Raw genomic sequence first — 15,623 nt, forward strand, 5'->3', positions numbered from 1 at the left:
TGGAATTATGAAAATTGCTCATTGTTGTTAGCCTAGCTGAAAACTATCAAAATTAGTGGGAGCTTTTCCACTGACATAAATGCAAATAGAGTTAGGTCAGCAGTGAATACTTAGAGAAATCCCTTGTTTCAGATTTACAGCCCTGATCTCTAGCCCATTTCGTTTTGCTGTAGTGCTCTTTATTTTCAGTTACAGTTATCTCATCTCCTTTACTTCATCAAATCTATGACTAGACTTCTATTTTATACTCTGCATTGTGAAACATGGAAGGAACTTACTGTAGGTTCACTGACTGCATCTTTGACTTCACATCCACAGAAGGGGGGTACCCAGGTATTTGCTGTGTTGCTTATCAGCCCACATATCTTTCTAACGAGAAAGCTTTCTAAATAATCCTCCAAAAATAATTGCTTCTAGGCATGTTTAATATGCAAAAAATTGCTGCAAATATATTTCTCTGCAATGGCCATGTAAGTATTTCATGATTTGAAACCATAAATTTAAAACAATTAGATGAGGGGTGTTCATTGAAATTTGCTGGCATGTGCTTGAAACAACATTTTTGATATGAGGAAAAGCATCGGATAACCAAAAGCAGCTGTTCAGGTCTGCCCACGGAGGAGGTATAGCTTAGGCAGTGAAATTTTACTCCCTGGCAGACCATGAGCAATCCTGTTCTTGCAACTTTCTGGTAGAGCAGAAATCTCAGCATATTGCAAAGCACTCACTGTGCATGGAGGTTCTGTTAACATCGTGTCTCTGAACAAACAAACAAACTCGAGGGAAGGAGCAGTCCTGTCAGCATGACCACATGTCTTCCAAGGGTTTTTGCTGGCGCAGTTGTGTGGTCATCACCAAGGTGCTGGTGGGTGCTGCAGAGCAGAGGCAGCCGAGGAGGGACTGACCTTCAGCTGCACAGTACAGTATTGGTTCTCAGTACAAAGTAGTACTGTGGGTGGATACATTTGTATCTGCCCTCTTGCTTTGCTTAAGGTGGTGACTTTGATCCCACTGTGTTAGAAACACGGTTTCTGGATAGGATTCATACATGTGAATTCAGATCCCTGCCGCACAGACGTCCACAAGAGACGTCACAGCTGTGGACTTTGTTTTAATTATTTTCAGTGCAGAGAAACAGGTGTTTTCAGAGTTCTGTTCATTAGACGCATTTTACATGTCTACTTCAGAAGATGATGAATTGTGTTTTTCTAAGTGCCTGTACCTCTGCAGTGACATTGTACGTTTTTACCTTCTACAAATCCATACTAGAGCAGTCTTTGTCTGCATGCTTATGCTGAACTAGTGCCTTTGGTTTAAAATTTGTGCCTCTTATTATTAGGGCTGTCTTATCTTTTCCAGTGACTGAGGGCTATGACTGATGAGCCTGCCTGAAGAAGACTACAGGAGCTAAAGAGTTTACTGTTCCCAGCTGTTAAGATATTAGTGCTGTGGTTTGCAGCATAGCACTGTAAGACAAATCAAACCCAGTGATGGTTTACTTTAAAATGCTGTACTGTAAATTGCAGTGGTTCAGGAGCTGATTAACTAGCAGCTCAGTAGTACATGAACTGGAAGTTGGGCAGACAGGAGGTCTAACCTCATCAGTCATTCCAAGCTAAGCATCCCTTAAACTCTGCTTAAATGCATCTCTTCAATTCTGCTTAAAAATTAAAATCTGTTTAGGCGATGTTGTAAGCAGTACTTTAATTCCTGTCAGATTTTGAGATCTCCAGAAAGAAATCTGCAGGAGCAGAGTATTTATTTTTTTGTTTCAGTTTGCATTCCCAAATTGTTTGGGGTTTGACTTGCCACCTAACAAACACATTTGGTAATGGTAAAATAAATGAAGTCCCTTTTAATTTTCAGGTACAATGTGTGTATCATGGCTTATGGGCAAACTGGAAGTGGGAAGACATACACAATGCTGGGACCACAGTCAGAGGAGAACTTTGCATTCTCCTTAGAAGATGAGTTGGAACTTGGAATTATTCCTCGTGCTTCCCAAGAAGTGTTCAGGTAACAACTAAGAAAAGGCTCGTGTCACTGACAGTCACATTAAACTTTATAGAAAGGATGAAATAATATTTGTAATGTATTTATCATTACAGATTTCAGCTTCACAATGATTAATATTTATAGCTTCTCTAACTGCCATTTGATATTAGAGTTTTGATACAGATTTCTAGTCTCTCTTCTGCTTAGTCTGATTTTCTAAGAAAATAAGATTATGGAATCTTGCTGTGTGTTATCTATTGGTCTGTCTTTCGGACTCCTATTTAACTTTTGAATACGTTTCAACCATAGTTGTGGGAGTCTAAAAGATAACTAAGTTCTTACAAACTTTGTGAAAATTGTCAATTGGAACAGATAAAGAGGATCCAGATTAGAACCTAGTCCCCAGGAAGAATGATAGTAGAATTTTTAACCACGATCTGTTCTTGCTTTGAGAATTCTTAAATTTTTTAGTTGAAGCTAATGCATGATTTGAATTGATGCGCTGCTATGTTACAATAGAAGAGCAATTAGAGGTGTTTTCAGCTAAGCCTATTGCTTTTGGAGAATGGTATAAGATAAATCAAAGATTCAATTTTGTACCAGAATAACTGTGTCTAACTGTAAATACTCTCCTGAAAAGACAAGCCCTTAATTTATGAATTTTCTGAGGCTGTGGACAGATAACCTCTTACAGACCTGGCTGGGCAGTTTGCTATCTCTGCCTGTTCATTGCTTGCACTCTGCCAGAGTTTATGATACCTTGAGCTCTGAATGCAATAATGTCCAGTAGAGAAATGGTTTAAAAAAATATTGAGGAGGGAGGGAGGCTAGCGGGGAAAAAAAAACAATTTAAGCTGGCACAGCTATTTGGAAAATGAAGTTTTATTTACTGCTTCACATATAATTTAACTGTATATTCTGATTCCTCAGCTTAACATTAGCATGTGGATGAGGCAAAGTCACAGCTGCTGATATCTAATAAGCATTTTTATCAGGTTGTAATTAGATTACAATTAAAGAATAGATCTTTATTTACACATTGTTCCCTTTGGGTTTGACTTCAACATTTTTTTGTTTTTTTTCTTCTCTTTTTTTTCTATTTTTATTCTCCAGACTTGTTTCAGAAAAGCCACCAGGAAGTTACTGGATTGAGGTTTCTGTTGTAGAAGTCTATAATAATGAAATTTTTGATCTTCTGGCTAAAGACAGTTGTGGAAAAGTGTTTGGCATCAAACGTGATGTTGTCACAACCAGAGAAGGAAAGAGCGATGTTCCGTTGCTTACACATGAGTAAGTACATGATTTGATCCTTACCATCTGACCATGATCTGGCGTCAATGCAATGTATAGCTGTCACAAAATTGCATTATAGGCACCAGTTATCACTTGCTAAACAATGAGTCTTTACCATATGCAAAAGAACAGTTCTCACTGTTTCCATTAGCTCAGTTGGCTGCAAATATCAAAATAGTTTCAGAAATAACAGTATGATTAGTTTGGATTATACTCCTGTGTTAAGTGCCTTCCACTCAGAATGCCTGAAGATAGCTGTGTATTTCGTTGTTGCTGGATCTAGGGCGTCTTGTCAGCTGTAGAAAAAGAAGGGGTAACCCAGTAACGAAGCACTTTCCCTTTAGTCTTACCAAATTATAAAATTACCAGATTATAATAGAAATGTATGTACGTCTTGCAGATTTTTAAGCACCTGTATAGTGTTAGCTTTCCCTAGACACATTAGTTTAAAAAAAGTACTTTGAAAGAATAAAATTTTAAGTGATCTTTTAGTATAAATACCCATCTTACACTGCTTAGCATTCTGTTTTCATAACTGGAGGCATTAAAGTGGGAATTGATATGCTGGCATTTGAACCCATAGTTCTTGAAAATCCAGGTTCTTCAAACTAAAAGCTAAGAAGTCGCTAAGCTTCTACCCATTCAGTTTTAAGATGTATACCTTCCTAGCATCAGTGTATGGTAAGTTTGATTCTTATTTATACACCTTGACGGTATAGGGAGAGCTGAAGTATTTAAGGCTACGCCTATGGTTATTTTAATGCCTTCTTGTACTTGCTGAGCATTACAAAGGCTTGTTCTAGTACACATGGGAATGATTCTTGGTGTTACGTATGTGTAGTATAGAAAGCAAATGTCTAATACTTCCTTGTTATATATAAAACACTAACCCTGGCTAATTAGATGGTAAAAATCACACATTCATAACAATTCACCCATTAAAAAGAATGAATCTGTTTCAGGTGCTTCATTTTAATAATGGCTGTGTTGTTTATGCTAGTATTAAATCAACATTAGCAAAAAAAAATTACGACAAGCAGTACTAGCGGCACCAGAGAGGTGATGCTACCCAGTGGAATTAAGCTACCAGACATCTCCCTGTGAGCGCCCAGCATGTGAACGGATTCCAGAATGGAACAGTTCTGCTTGTGCACTACAGAGCAGTCTAGAATTTAGAAAAAAATATTCTGCTCCTTGGGCAAATAATGTTTGTGAAAAGAAACATCTTGCCCTATTGAAATGTTTAGCACAGTATTATAGTGTTTTACATTTCTGGGAGGAAGATGATGTTTTTCTTCACTTCTCTGTAATAATGCTTTTCATGGTCTAGTCTGTGTGTTTCCAGGAGGAATTAAAAGTCAGATATGAAAAGCATCCCCCTCCCTTTAAAATAAAATGCACCCGCAGTGGAAATAATTGAAGGCGGTATTTTTGTCTTGTGGGACCTAAATCACATAAGCAGACTAGTAGTTGTTTGTTTATGTGGGTTTACGCTATTGCCAGAATGCCTTGATAAAAATACAAGAATGTACTGGAGGGTTGCGCAAACATGCTTTTATTCCACATAGTTATATGCATTTATTGACTTGTATTTTCTAGCCATTGAACTGCTTATAGAAAAGTGGGACCCTAGAGAAAGTGTAAAGTGGCTTTCTTCATCATGCGGGCTATACAACTCTTCTTTCTTTCTACGAAATAATAATCACTGCAATATTCTAGGAAGGATTAGCATTTGTACCTGGGGTACGACTGCTCTTCAGTCTTAAAGTGAAATACAATTTCCAGAGAAGTTCTGCATCCTTGATTGCACTCTGCATGCTCCATAAGAGCATGGAATGAATTAAAAATGACTGGAGCTCGAAGGGATGAATCCTTTTGCCCTCTCTCTGTCTGTATTATGCTGACTGGGGGGTTTCTCTCAGTCTCTGTTCTTGGATTTCCTCAACTGTGACTCTACTCCAGCTTTTAGCATCTGATTAAGTCTCTGCTGTCAAGGGAATGAAAAACTCCTTCAGAAGGGGTTGGGAGCAGAGCCTAACCTGTGTGTGCTGAATCTTTCTTCAAGGAGCTGATCTTTTTCCTTTGACTAAAGAAGAAAGGAACTGTATGACTTAGAAAGTGAACATCGGTGCGTATAGCGTGGGTATGATTGGAGCTTAATTTTTCCTGCTTCATCAGAACCTCCAAGTACTTTTAATTCTAGTATTTCAGTAACCAAGATGCTGGCCTGAAAAATACCTACTCCCCTTCCCAAGGAGCTTGGAATAGTTAGTGGGTGACCCATCTCTTTTCCTAGGCTTTGGGGAAGGGAGAGGTGAGATGTAGCTGGACTTGTGCCACAGAGACAAGAACTAGAAGCTGCAATAAGGTTTCATTTGTCCTTCTAGTTAATAAAATAGCTGCTCTGTTTACTTCTGTAAATTTTAATTTATGGTAAAGGAACCTGGCGCCTTGAACTAAACGCCTCTTAAAAAAAACGTTTATCTCAGTCAATTGATAAGTACCCAATTCTAATGCAAATATAAATAAGAATATGGACTTGTGTCTCAATTACAATACAAACAACGAAAAAAGTCCAATTCATAAACAGGTTATATTAATAATTACACAGAAAGGTTAATAAGAAAAAGGAAACCCAAACAAAGTAAGGGAACCATTGAATGAGGCCACCCAGCTGCCCGAAATCTAAAGTAAACAGCTGGTGCTTTGAATGAAAACACATCCTCATTTGTGATAATATTTCATCTACAATATATTGGCCTGCTGGGTCTCACTGGCTTCTCCATATGTCCATTAAAGTACAGTAGTCTCTTTCCTGTTAATATGTACATCTTACTGACTCACAAAAACCTCAATCTCTTTCTTCTTTTATGGCTTGGTTGACTTTGGAGAACATTCAGCATCAAATTTTTAACCTAACCATAACAGGGCTTCTCTTTGTAGAATCTGGTCCTGGAACATGCAGTACATACAGCATGATAAAGTCATAGAGATTATACTAAAAAATTATTACTGTCAGTCCTACTGAGAAGCTGCTGTGCCAAGCTTGCAGCGCTGGGCTGGGGATGCTTTTTCGCTCCAAAGTCAACTGTGGTTTCCCAGTAGGTGACCAGCACTGACAGCATACCCAGAGGCACATCTTCTTCTGCAAACACTAGTTGGAGGACAGCAGCTGTAGCACTGACCCCTTGCCAGTACACAGCAGCAGCTTACAGAAGCCGATTGCCTGTTGCTACATCCTAGCGAATGCTGCTTACCTCTCGGGCTATCCAGTCCTGGCTGACCAGCTACTGGAAGATGCAGTTCAAAACTGAGGAAGGCAGGATCTGCCTCCTTGGACCTGAGGCAGTAGTCACATCACCCCAGTGTGAGGCTCTGCCTTCTCTGACAGTAGGAACTAGAGCTACTGCTTCCTTGCTGGTGCCAGATCAAACAACCAGGGAGACGTTACCAGTGGATGCACAGAGGCAGCGATATTTCAGGGGAGGCCAGCACGTGCAGCTCCGGATTGGTAGGCGAAGACTACAGTGATAATTTAGTTCCTGCAGCCCTGGTTACACAGGGAACTGTTTTTAGGTGGCTGCTTCCCTTAAGTGTCTATAAGCATGCTGTGGCTAAGTGTTTTTTTGGGCTTCACGTGCCCTTGCTTTATTTTCAGAGGAAATTGTTTTAGTTAGGTATAGCTCTTTTGTCTCTAAACTCTTCAAGTATGGTTCTTCTTAGCATAAAATAAGATTGTGCCCAGTGTGACTTTGACTGAAATCTACCAAATCTAAGTCATGAAGGCCTTGCCTTTTATCACATGCTTGCTTTTGCTGACTACAGCAATGTGGAACCAGGCCTATAGCCCATCAGGAGAGTTATTACTGGGCATTCCATAACCAGGCTGTGATATGCAGTCATAATAAGTTATACTCCCATCTAGAAACTAATGTTTAGGTGATGTAACTTGAGTGATTATTGAAGAAGGCAATGCAATGAAAGGAAAGGGTAGGCAATCTGACCTCATTTGTTTTAAACATTGCAAACCTGGGGGAAATCATAGTGTTTATTTCACTTTCTGTGTTACGTTTTTGCCCTTTGATTGGTCACATTTGCAGTATTGCCTTTAACTGGAAAAGAAAAGAGATAGTACGAGATAAAATGGTCTATAGAAACTTATGCCTGTCTATTCTGACACTGCGCTAGAGTCCCTGCTCATTGAACAGTGGAATTGAACTTTTTTCCAAGGATTCTGGATTAAATTCCAAATGCGAAATATGATTTCCAAAGGCCCAGAGAATTTTTTTTCCCCCCTAATTCTGTACCTGCCAAAGAACAGGAGCTACCTTAACATAAACCGGACAACTCCACTTCTGTAAGACCAAATATTCCAGGACTGTCTAAATCTGTGTATTTTCTTCCAAAGTGTGGAGGTGTAGAAATTTCAGTCACTTCTAGAGCAAAGCTACAGTACCTATAGACCTGCAAGGCTGGCAGACCGCTTCTTTAACACTTTCAGTACTACACTGCAGCTTTTGTCTTGAATTTTCATCTTGGACTATATCCCACCTGAAAAAGTCTTTATAGTTGTTTGTGCAGCTCAGAACTGAGATTAGTATAAGTAGTCAGAAGAGCTGGGAAGTGGAAATGCTCAAATTCATGTCCAAGTTGTCAGCTTTCTCATGTGATTTTACTATGAGTCAGTTAAATCTTGTGCTTGTTTCATTACTTTCTAGGACTGTTGAAAATGCATCTGAATTTTTGCAGCTAGTCAACAAAGGCCTACAGCTGAGAGTCAGGCACCCAACACTGGTGCATGCTCATTCCTCTCGTTCTCATCTGGTAGTTACATTGACCATAACCACAATTGTCTGTGAAGATAACTTTGGTAAGTAGGATGTTACTAAAATACATCTAGAGACAGTTGTTTGTTGAAAAACAGTCTGTGGACTGAGAGATTTTCATACTGTTTTTTCCTCCTTTCTGTAATGTTTAATACATTACCTCAGTTCCTTTTTCATTGTTTAATTTCTATGCACCTTAAATAAAAGACCAGTTTGATGTTTGAATGCTGCTGAAACTTTCACTTTTATAAAACCTTTACTTCTCTTTACGTCTTGACTTACGGAGTTCTTGAAGTTTCATAGCATGAAAAAACTATTGAAATAAATGTTATCAATAAGTCATAAGAAGGTATAAGATAAGATAAATAAGATAACAATAAGATAGATACTCAAATACAGTAGTTAAATCACTTGGTATGACATATCATATAATTATTCATGCTAAGTTTGTGGTAAAGCTAACCATGCATTTTAGGGATCAACAGAAGCTTTTGGGTGAGAAAGAATTTTTTTTTTTTACCTGCTGTCTTGCAAAAATGTCCGTTAAATTCAGAGACTCTTGAACTGTTAATAATAAGCCACTGTAGAAACAGACAACATAGTTGTCTTATTTACTATAGCAAAACCTGTATTTCTGCTTTTCATTACTACACCAAGACTTACCAGTTTATTGCTTTAGGAATAACTTTGGCTTTTGGGGGTTAACTTTGTTTTCTTTTGCTCATGTTGTAATTAGGCTCTCTGCTTCCAGTGCTGTGGTCCATCTCCTTCATACTCTGCAACAACAATATGGTTTTAGAAAGTGGAAAATACTTAACATTTTTTCCCTTAGATTGCTATCAAAAATTAAACTGACAATATTAGCAAAACAGAACAAACAGTGCCCTCACTTACCTATGGGCCTTGCCAAAAGACACAGTTACTTCGCAAGTTGTAGCTCCAGCGTTCCAGATGTTAGCTCTAGCCAGTTCCAGATTCTTGTCAATCAGACAGATGTTACTTTTCAAAACACAGTGTTTGCACCGTTAGCGTACCAGCCATCTTGTCCAATCCAATCTTCCCTTTGCCATTTCAAATTGCAGTCACCCTACTACCCCATGTTGTCTGGCACCAAAGCTCCATAGAAACGTCTAATTTAGGTTGAATGCAGACTCGGGCTTTCAGCTCAGAGCGTATGGATGAAGATGAGCAATACTGAGAGGTAGAGCAGCACTGCAAATGAGACCTTGCTATAGCAGCGTGACAGCGCATTCTGGCTTGTTTGAAAGAAGAAATTCCTGATTTAAAAGCTAGGTGCTACTGTCACATATCTCAACACCAGAGATCTAAGTCACTAAATAAAAAGTTGTAAAGCCTGTCATGAGTTCTGCACCTAAAGCCAAGGTTGAGAGGCCAGCACTTTTTCAGGTTTGATTAAAGTCTTTTAGCATTTTGTTTCAGTAATATAGGTTGGTTGATGAGAGCAGTTTCTTAACTTCCTTGTTTCAAACTGAAGAGGAGCAAGAACACTTATTTTTGTACTGTATGGCCTGAAGCCATTTATTCTATGTAAACCAACACAGCTGCTCTGTCTACACTGTGAACAGCTAGCTCGGGTTTTTGCAACAGCCTAGCTGAAGAGGTACAGAGCTCTGCAACCCAGTTCGGTGTTCCTTACTCAAGTTTTGCAGCTGGGAACTTTGTACTGTTTCAGACAGACTCTTTAGGTCCCCAAGAGTCTATTGTCTCTATGACGTGTAGCAGAGTATGTGCCTTTTATTCTATTATGTCTTTCAGAGAGAGAGAGAAATGGATGAAAACCAAAACACCGAAGAAAAAAAGTGAAACTGCTTTGGGGAAAGCCCTTTTGCGTATACTCCTGCTAAGTTAATGTCAAAGCAGCTTTCCCAAAGAATCTGTTTTCCTCTTCCTTCCCAGCAGAGAATGAAAGCCAGATGCTGCTGCTGAGGAAGAGGAAGGATGTGAAGCACTCTAGTGCAGCTAGAGAACTACCAGGAGTAGTAGATAACCAACCTGAACAAGTGGGAATAAAGTTATTGAGGCTAATAGCTCATTGTGTGGAGATGGAGCAGTGGCATATGAGGGCTGAAGGAAGTCTAGAAGGAACAGCAGCTAAGGACAAAACATAAGAGGCAGGATGAACTTTTTTCTTGCCAGAGCACCAGCAGGTGATGTTTCAAATACATAGAATCAGACTTCAGAGCTTACTGCTCCCAAATATCTAAAAATCTCACTTTGGTTGCAGCCAATCTAAAACATGAAAAAATACCTCTTTAAAGTCTTTCCTGGACTCCTGTTTCTTGTTTTCCACACAGAAGAGTGAACAACGGAGATATTAGATACAACACAACCTACAGTAAGTCTTGTTACCAAGTGGTATGATTGGATTGATGAACAAAACCTTAAATAAGATAGAAAAAGTCATTTGGCCTGCCCATGCCGTTGATTCTGACTTGCGTATTGCTTCTGTTAGAACAGCCTAAGCCAGCAGATACTGTACTTCCCCCATTGTTGCCCCATTTTTTCCCCATTTCAATTTCCAGTGTCAGTGAGAAGCTTCCCTTGTTTTTTTTTCCATTAACCAGGTACTTCATGGGAAGATGAACAAACCAGTCAGAGGCTAAATAAAGAGGCTTCCTGCACCTTTCCACAGAAAATGAGAGACAGTAAATCCGCCTCTTCTTCTAGAGCCTCTTCACCAGCACAACTTGAAGCCATTGAGAAACTGAAGCAAGTCAAAACTAGATTGCAGCTGGTGGATCTGGCTGGTAGCGAATGTGTCGGTAAGCGAACACGTCTATGGGTGTGGATCTTCCCAGATCTGGGCTACAACGGTTGCCTTTACCTCTTTATGCAGGGATATGCGCTACCCTGCTTTCACACAGGGGGTGGTTTAAACCCACAGATCCTGACATAAACAAAATTTGTGGGCCTGATTGTTCCAGTGTTATACTGGTACAGTTTAACTGAAAATCTGACTGCATAAGCCTAAAATAAGCCGGGGGCGGTTGCCCATATCATTGGTATATTATTTGTTCAGACTGGTTTTATTAGGCCTGTTTTTCTACTCTGCAAATTAGCATGTCTTTGTACAGAAATGTTTAAAGTGCATAAATTATTCAAATATTACAAATATCTGTAATAATTGGTATCACCACGTGTGAGTTTTTCTGCCTTATTTTGGAAAAAGTCTTGGAGGAAGTTAGTGTTGAAAAGATAATATTGTTCTCGTTGTTTCCTCAAAGCATTTTCCACCTCCCCCCTCCTCTATGCATACAATAATTTCAAAAACTTGATTATTTCCTAAAGGACAAGCTTTCTTACCAAGAAAAGCCATGCAGCCAAATGTACCATTCCAGAAATAATGTTTTGAAAACTGAACCAGTATTATGAAAGAGTCCTTTACTTTACTGCCAAGAATTCTTGCTGTTGCTCACTGTTAAACTTTTGTTCTACAGAGAAACCTAATATAATACATTATTTTTTTCATTTGCTCTAAATGCTGGAAACTTTGGTAAACGTGTAATTGAGCAACAGTGTGTGTATTTGTTCTCTCAGTTCAAGCAGGACACCCATTTACTTGGTTTGGGGCTCGGTGGGACAGATCCTCCAATGAAGCCCAGAGCTGTGCTCACTTACATCAGTGCTAGATGTGGCCCAGCACCTACAGCAGACTAACCTCTGCCATCAGCTACGCTGCTGGACATTTGAAGATGTTGAACTTACGCAGATAAAAGCGAGGGCAGCTGTTAACTCATAAGTGTTTTAAAATGCGGACAAATCTAAGTAAGCAGCAGTAGTGGGCATCTCACACACTTTAAAAGTACATCAGCATCCTGCCTTGTTAGCTCCACAGCCATCCTGGATCTTTTACAGCATTTACTAAGTGGTCCCTTTTTAGCAAAACAGGTTTCAGTTTGAAAACTTGGCTAAACGCCTTGTGGAAGTTCATCTGGCCAAATCGGCAGTTTAAACATGTACCCCCTCATCTGTTTGCAGTTTTCTGCTTTAGGGTGATACCTATTGTCTCAGGAGTCCATCTTCACTGACTATAAAAGAAGCCTGGGGATGCCTGTAGACACAGACCCCAGTGAAGTTAGCCTGAGATACATTCTGTCTCAGATTATTGACACCCTGTGGCAGGAGCTTCCAACCTGTTTTTTGCCCTGTGCCTCTCTGCAAATTGCAGAGACTCTACCATTCCAGCCCCATCCTCTCCCACAGTCACATTTGTCCAGCCCTCACTGTCCAGTTTTGTTTCTGCAGCCTATCCCATCAGTATCACTCCTGTTCTTCCTAAGGGATACAGACAGGGCAGTTAACTATTATAAAAAATGGTGGAACACAACAGGCTTCTCTCTGGAGACACTGTGGACTGGTGTGTGGGAGACCTCGGCTGGTCCGAGGGATCAAAATATAAGTTTAACACTGACCCTGAACAGATACCTGTGTACCCTTGAGGAGACAGAAGAATCCTGAGAAGATCCGAGCAAACAAGATAAGGGGTGGCAAACATCCTGGCTTTTCCCAGAGCATGGACAGCACGTGATCAACAATTGTATTGGCTGAATGGTGTGTGATGTCAGAGTGGATTGGGCAAAAGTAGAATGTTAGAATATATGCACAGATAAGCAACCAGCTAAGAGGATATAAAAGAGCACTGCTTGTAAAATAAAGGAGGACGATTGCTGTAACTGGATAGTGAGTGTCGTGTCCGTCTCTACGACGACACTGGTGTTTTCAAAAGCAGTGTGTTCTTGTCTGCTCTTACGGTGTTCCTACTTTCTCAGTTCCATAATACACATGGAGCCAAGATGGATTGTACAGCTGAAAAGATCAACTTTAACATGAGATACATCAGACCATCTGTGGGCACTGAACCTTCTTTAAACTTCCTTCAAAGAACAGAAGCACTGAACAATGTATTGGCAGTCAAGTACACAATCACTGCATCTTGCTTTTGGCATGGGTGGACTGGAAGTCACGGTTCAGAATTGGCGTTCAAAAATGCTGCGTCAAAAGTAGATGATACAGCAACAGAATTTTTCACAGTTACAGTTGAAGCAGCTTTGCTTAGTCTTACCATTGCCTTTTTCTACACTATACTAGGTATGTCTGGAGTGACAGGTGCAGCACTGAGAGAGACATCATTTATTAACCGCAGCTTGTCTGCCCTAGCAGATGTTCTGGGAGCAATAGCAGAACAGCGATCTCACGTACCATATCGAAACAGCAAACTTACGCGTTTGCTTCAGGACTCCTTAGGTGAGGGATTATTCTGACTTTTGTTAACAATATAGATTTCTTTTTCCAATCTTTCCCCTCCTTTGTTGTGTAAAACTAGAGAATGATTTTGTACTCCTCCATTGTACATGGGCCTCAATCCAAAGACTCTGGCTTTGGAGCAGTGTGACTACACAGTGAGAGTTCTGAACTCCTCCTGAGTTTGGCTAAGCCTTTTTCCAAGGTTCAGTTTAGCAATACACTTGAAATAATCATATCTCTAATAGGACTGTGTAAAGGGTAATAATTGCATTTTACTGGTGTTTCATGTCAGGTACAGTTTACAAGCTAAACTTTAATCTTTATTACTACAGGGCGTAGTCACATATTTGTACATTCCTTAACGCTGTGCCCTGTAGCAGTAACACAAACGAGGGAGACTCCAGAACACGTGCGTGTACTGTGCTACAATTTATTTTTGTGTTTGGGTCACCTCCTCTTCTCTAACTCCTTATCTATGCAGAACTAGTTTTAAAGCAAGTGTAATTCCTGCAGTAATGTCAGATTTGTGTCCATCCATATAGTGTATTAGTCCATCTTTCTTCAGTCAGAAAGCACCAGCCCTCTAGTCTCCAGTTCAAGGCACTGACAGTGACTGAGGTAACAGTTTGTCAGAGCTTCTGAAAGACTATTAATTTTTGCTTGAACTTTGAATTTCACCTAGTGCGGGAGTCCCCACTGTGAAAAGGGAAAGCCAAAGAAAGAAGTGAGTTTAGGAGCTGTGTTGTATGGTCACTGAGCCTGGTTTTAACCATGCCTGGTGTGTGACTTGGGTGACATTGTTTAGGTGAAGTGTTGAAAGTGGCAATTTCCTTGTTTGTTTAATCATTCTCTGTGAACTTCTAAGAAGTCTGCTTTGCTTTACTGTCACACAAGTAAGCCATTTTGCCATTACCCTGAATTTACAAACATTTGACAAAGCTTAATGAAATGCCCAGACCCATAACGTACATGCAGACTAACTGATGAAGCTACAAGGGGAAAAAATCTACATTACAAATTGTGAAACATTTATTCTACTGGGGCAAATATCATATTGTTAGACAGAGACTTCTCTTGAAGAAGCTGTGTGTTTTCAACAGCCCTCTTCATGTACAATCTTCTGCTTCATAAAAGTAATGGTGGCCTATGCTCATTGTTGTGTAGATAAATACATTACCAGTGTATAACTTACTGAAGATAATGAAGTAAATAAATATGTTTTGCCTTTTTCCTGCTTTTAGGAGGTGATGCTAAACTGCTGGTGATGCTGTGTATCTCTCCTGACCAGAAGTACTTAACAGAATCAATGCAGTCTCTGGGATTTGGAACTCGTGCTCGGCAAGTTCAGAGAGGACAAGTCAAGAAAAAAAATTTCCCAGTGCCGAGTAAAGCAAAATAAAACCTAAGACTCCTGTGGATTAAAGTATTATTAATGAGTTCCTCAGACTGAAATGTATATTGTTGTCCTAAAGCCATTCTTTTAGATATCAACTGCCAGATAAAATAAACAATCCTCAATGTGGCATTAGTAAGCCATAAACCTGCTGATAACGTTCTTGCTCCAAAGATAATAGCAAGTATTAACAACAGCTACTAACCATGGTGGAATGACATAGAAATAAATCAGGCTTTTTTAGGAAAGCTACTTCAAGCCATAGTTTTGGTGACGTGTTTCCTTTGGGCCAGTAGAACTGTCAACAGAGCCCTGATTTAGGATGGTTCGCTTCTGAGAGGCCACGTGTGCATTCTGACTCAGTAGAAGGCAGGAGTCTTCCAGTGCTTCAAAGCAGCAAGTGAAATACTTCCTCCCGGTTTACATTAATAGGAGACATGTCATCGTGGCTTGCTCTTCTGTCTAGCATGGATGGGGATGCATCTAATGCACTATCAACAGGTGGGAGCGTAAAGGGACCCATCAGCTGTACTGAATGGAGTTCTGGTCTCTGGTTTTAGGTAGGAAATAATGGCACTGGTGAGATGAGGAAAAAGGAGTAAGGTTGTATCTGTTATCCCTCTGGAATTTAGTTTAGGAAGCAAATGAGGGATTATAAAACTTTTTGAAAACACACTCAGGTTAAATGGTTGGAGCAAATCCCAACTCTGTTGAGTTCACTAAAACTACAGCTTTGCCTTTTGGGGTTTTGGGGGTTTGTTGTTTTTTTTTTTTCTTTCCCTCCATGAATGCTAAAAGGCCCTGAACTTCAGATCCTAACAGTTAATGTGACCTAACTTGTACAACTGTTT

General features: G+C 39.8%; 1 protein-coding gene across 1 annotated transcript in view; it reads left to right on the forward strand.

Moving 5' to 3' along the window:
• The window catches only part of KIF25 (kinesin family member 25), a 42,166-nt gene extending 27,388 nt beyond the window's left edge, over window positions 1-14,778 (forward strand). The window contains exons 10-15 of the mRNA XM_009891475.1: window positions 1,867-2,016; window positions 3,109-3,285; window positions 8,007-8,158; window positions 10,700-10,897; window positions 13,224-13,379; window positions 14,621-14,778. Coding sequence (XP_009889777.1) covers window positions 1,867-2,016; window positions 3,109-3,285; window positions 8,007-8,158; window positions 10,700-10,897; window positions 13,224-13,379; window positions 14,621-14,778 — 991 coding nt within the window. The remainder of the gene's footprint in view (window positions 1-1,866; window positions 2,017-3,108; window positions 3,286-8,006; window positions 8,159-10,699; window positions 10,898-13,223; window positions 13,380-14,620) is intronic.
• Window positions 14,779-15,623: the final 845 nt, after the last annotated feature.

The sequence above is a fragment of the Charadrius vociferus genome, unplaced genomic scaffold, assembly GCF_000708025.1.
Source record: "Charadrius vociferus isolate BGI_N301 unplaced genomic scaffold, ASM70802v2 scaffold68, whole genome shotgun sequence".
Taxonomy (NCBI): Eukaryota; Metazoa; Chordata; class Aves; order Charadriiformes; family Charadriidae; genus Charadrius; species Charadrius vociferus.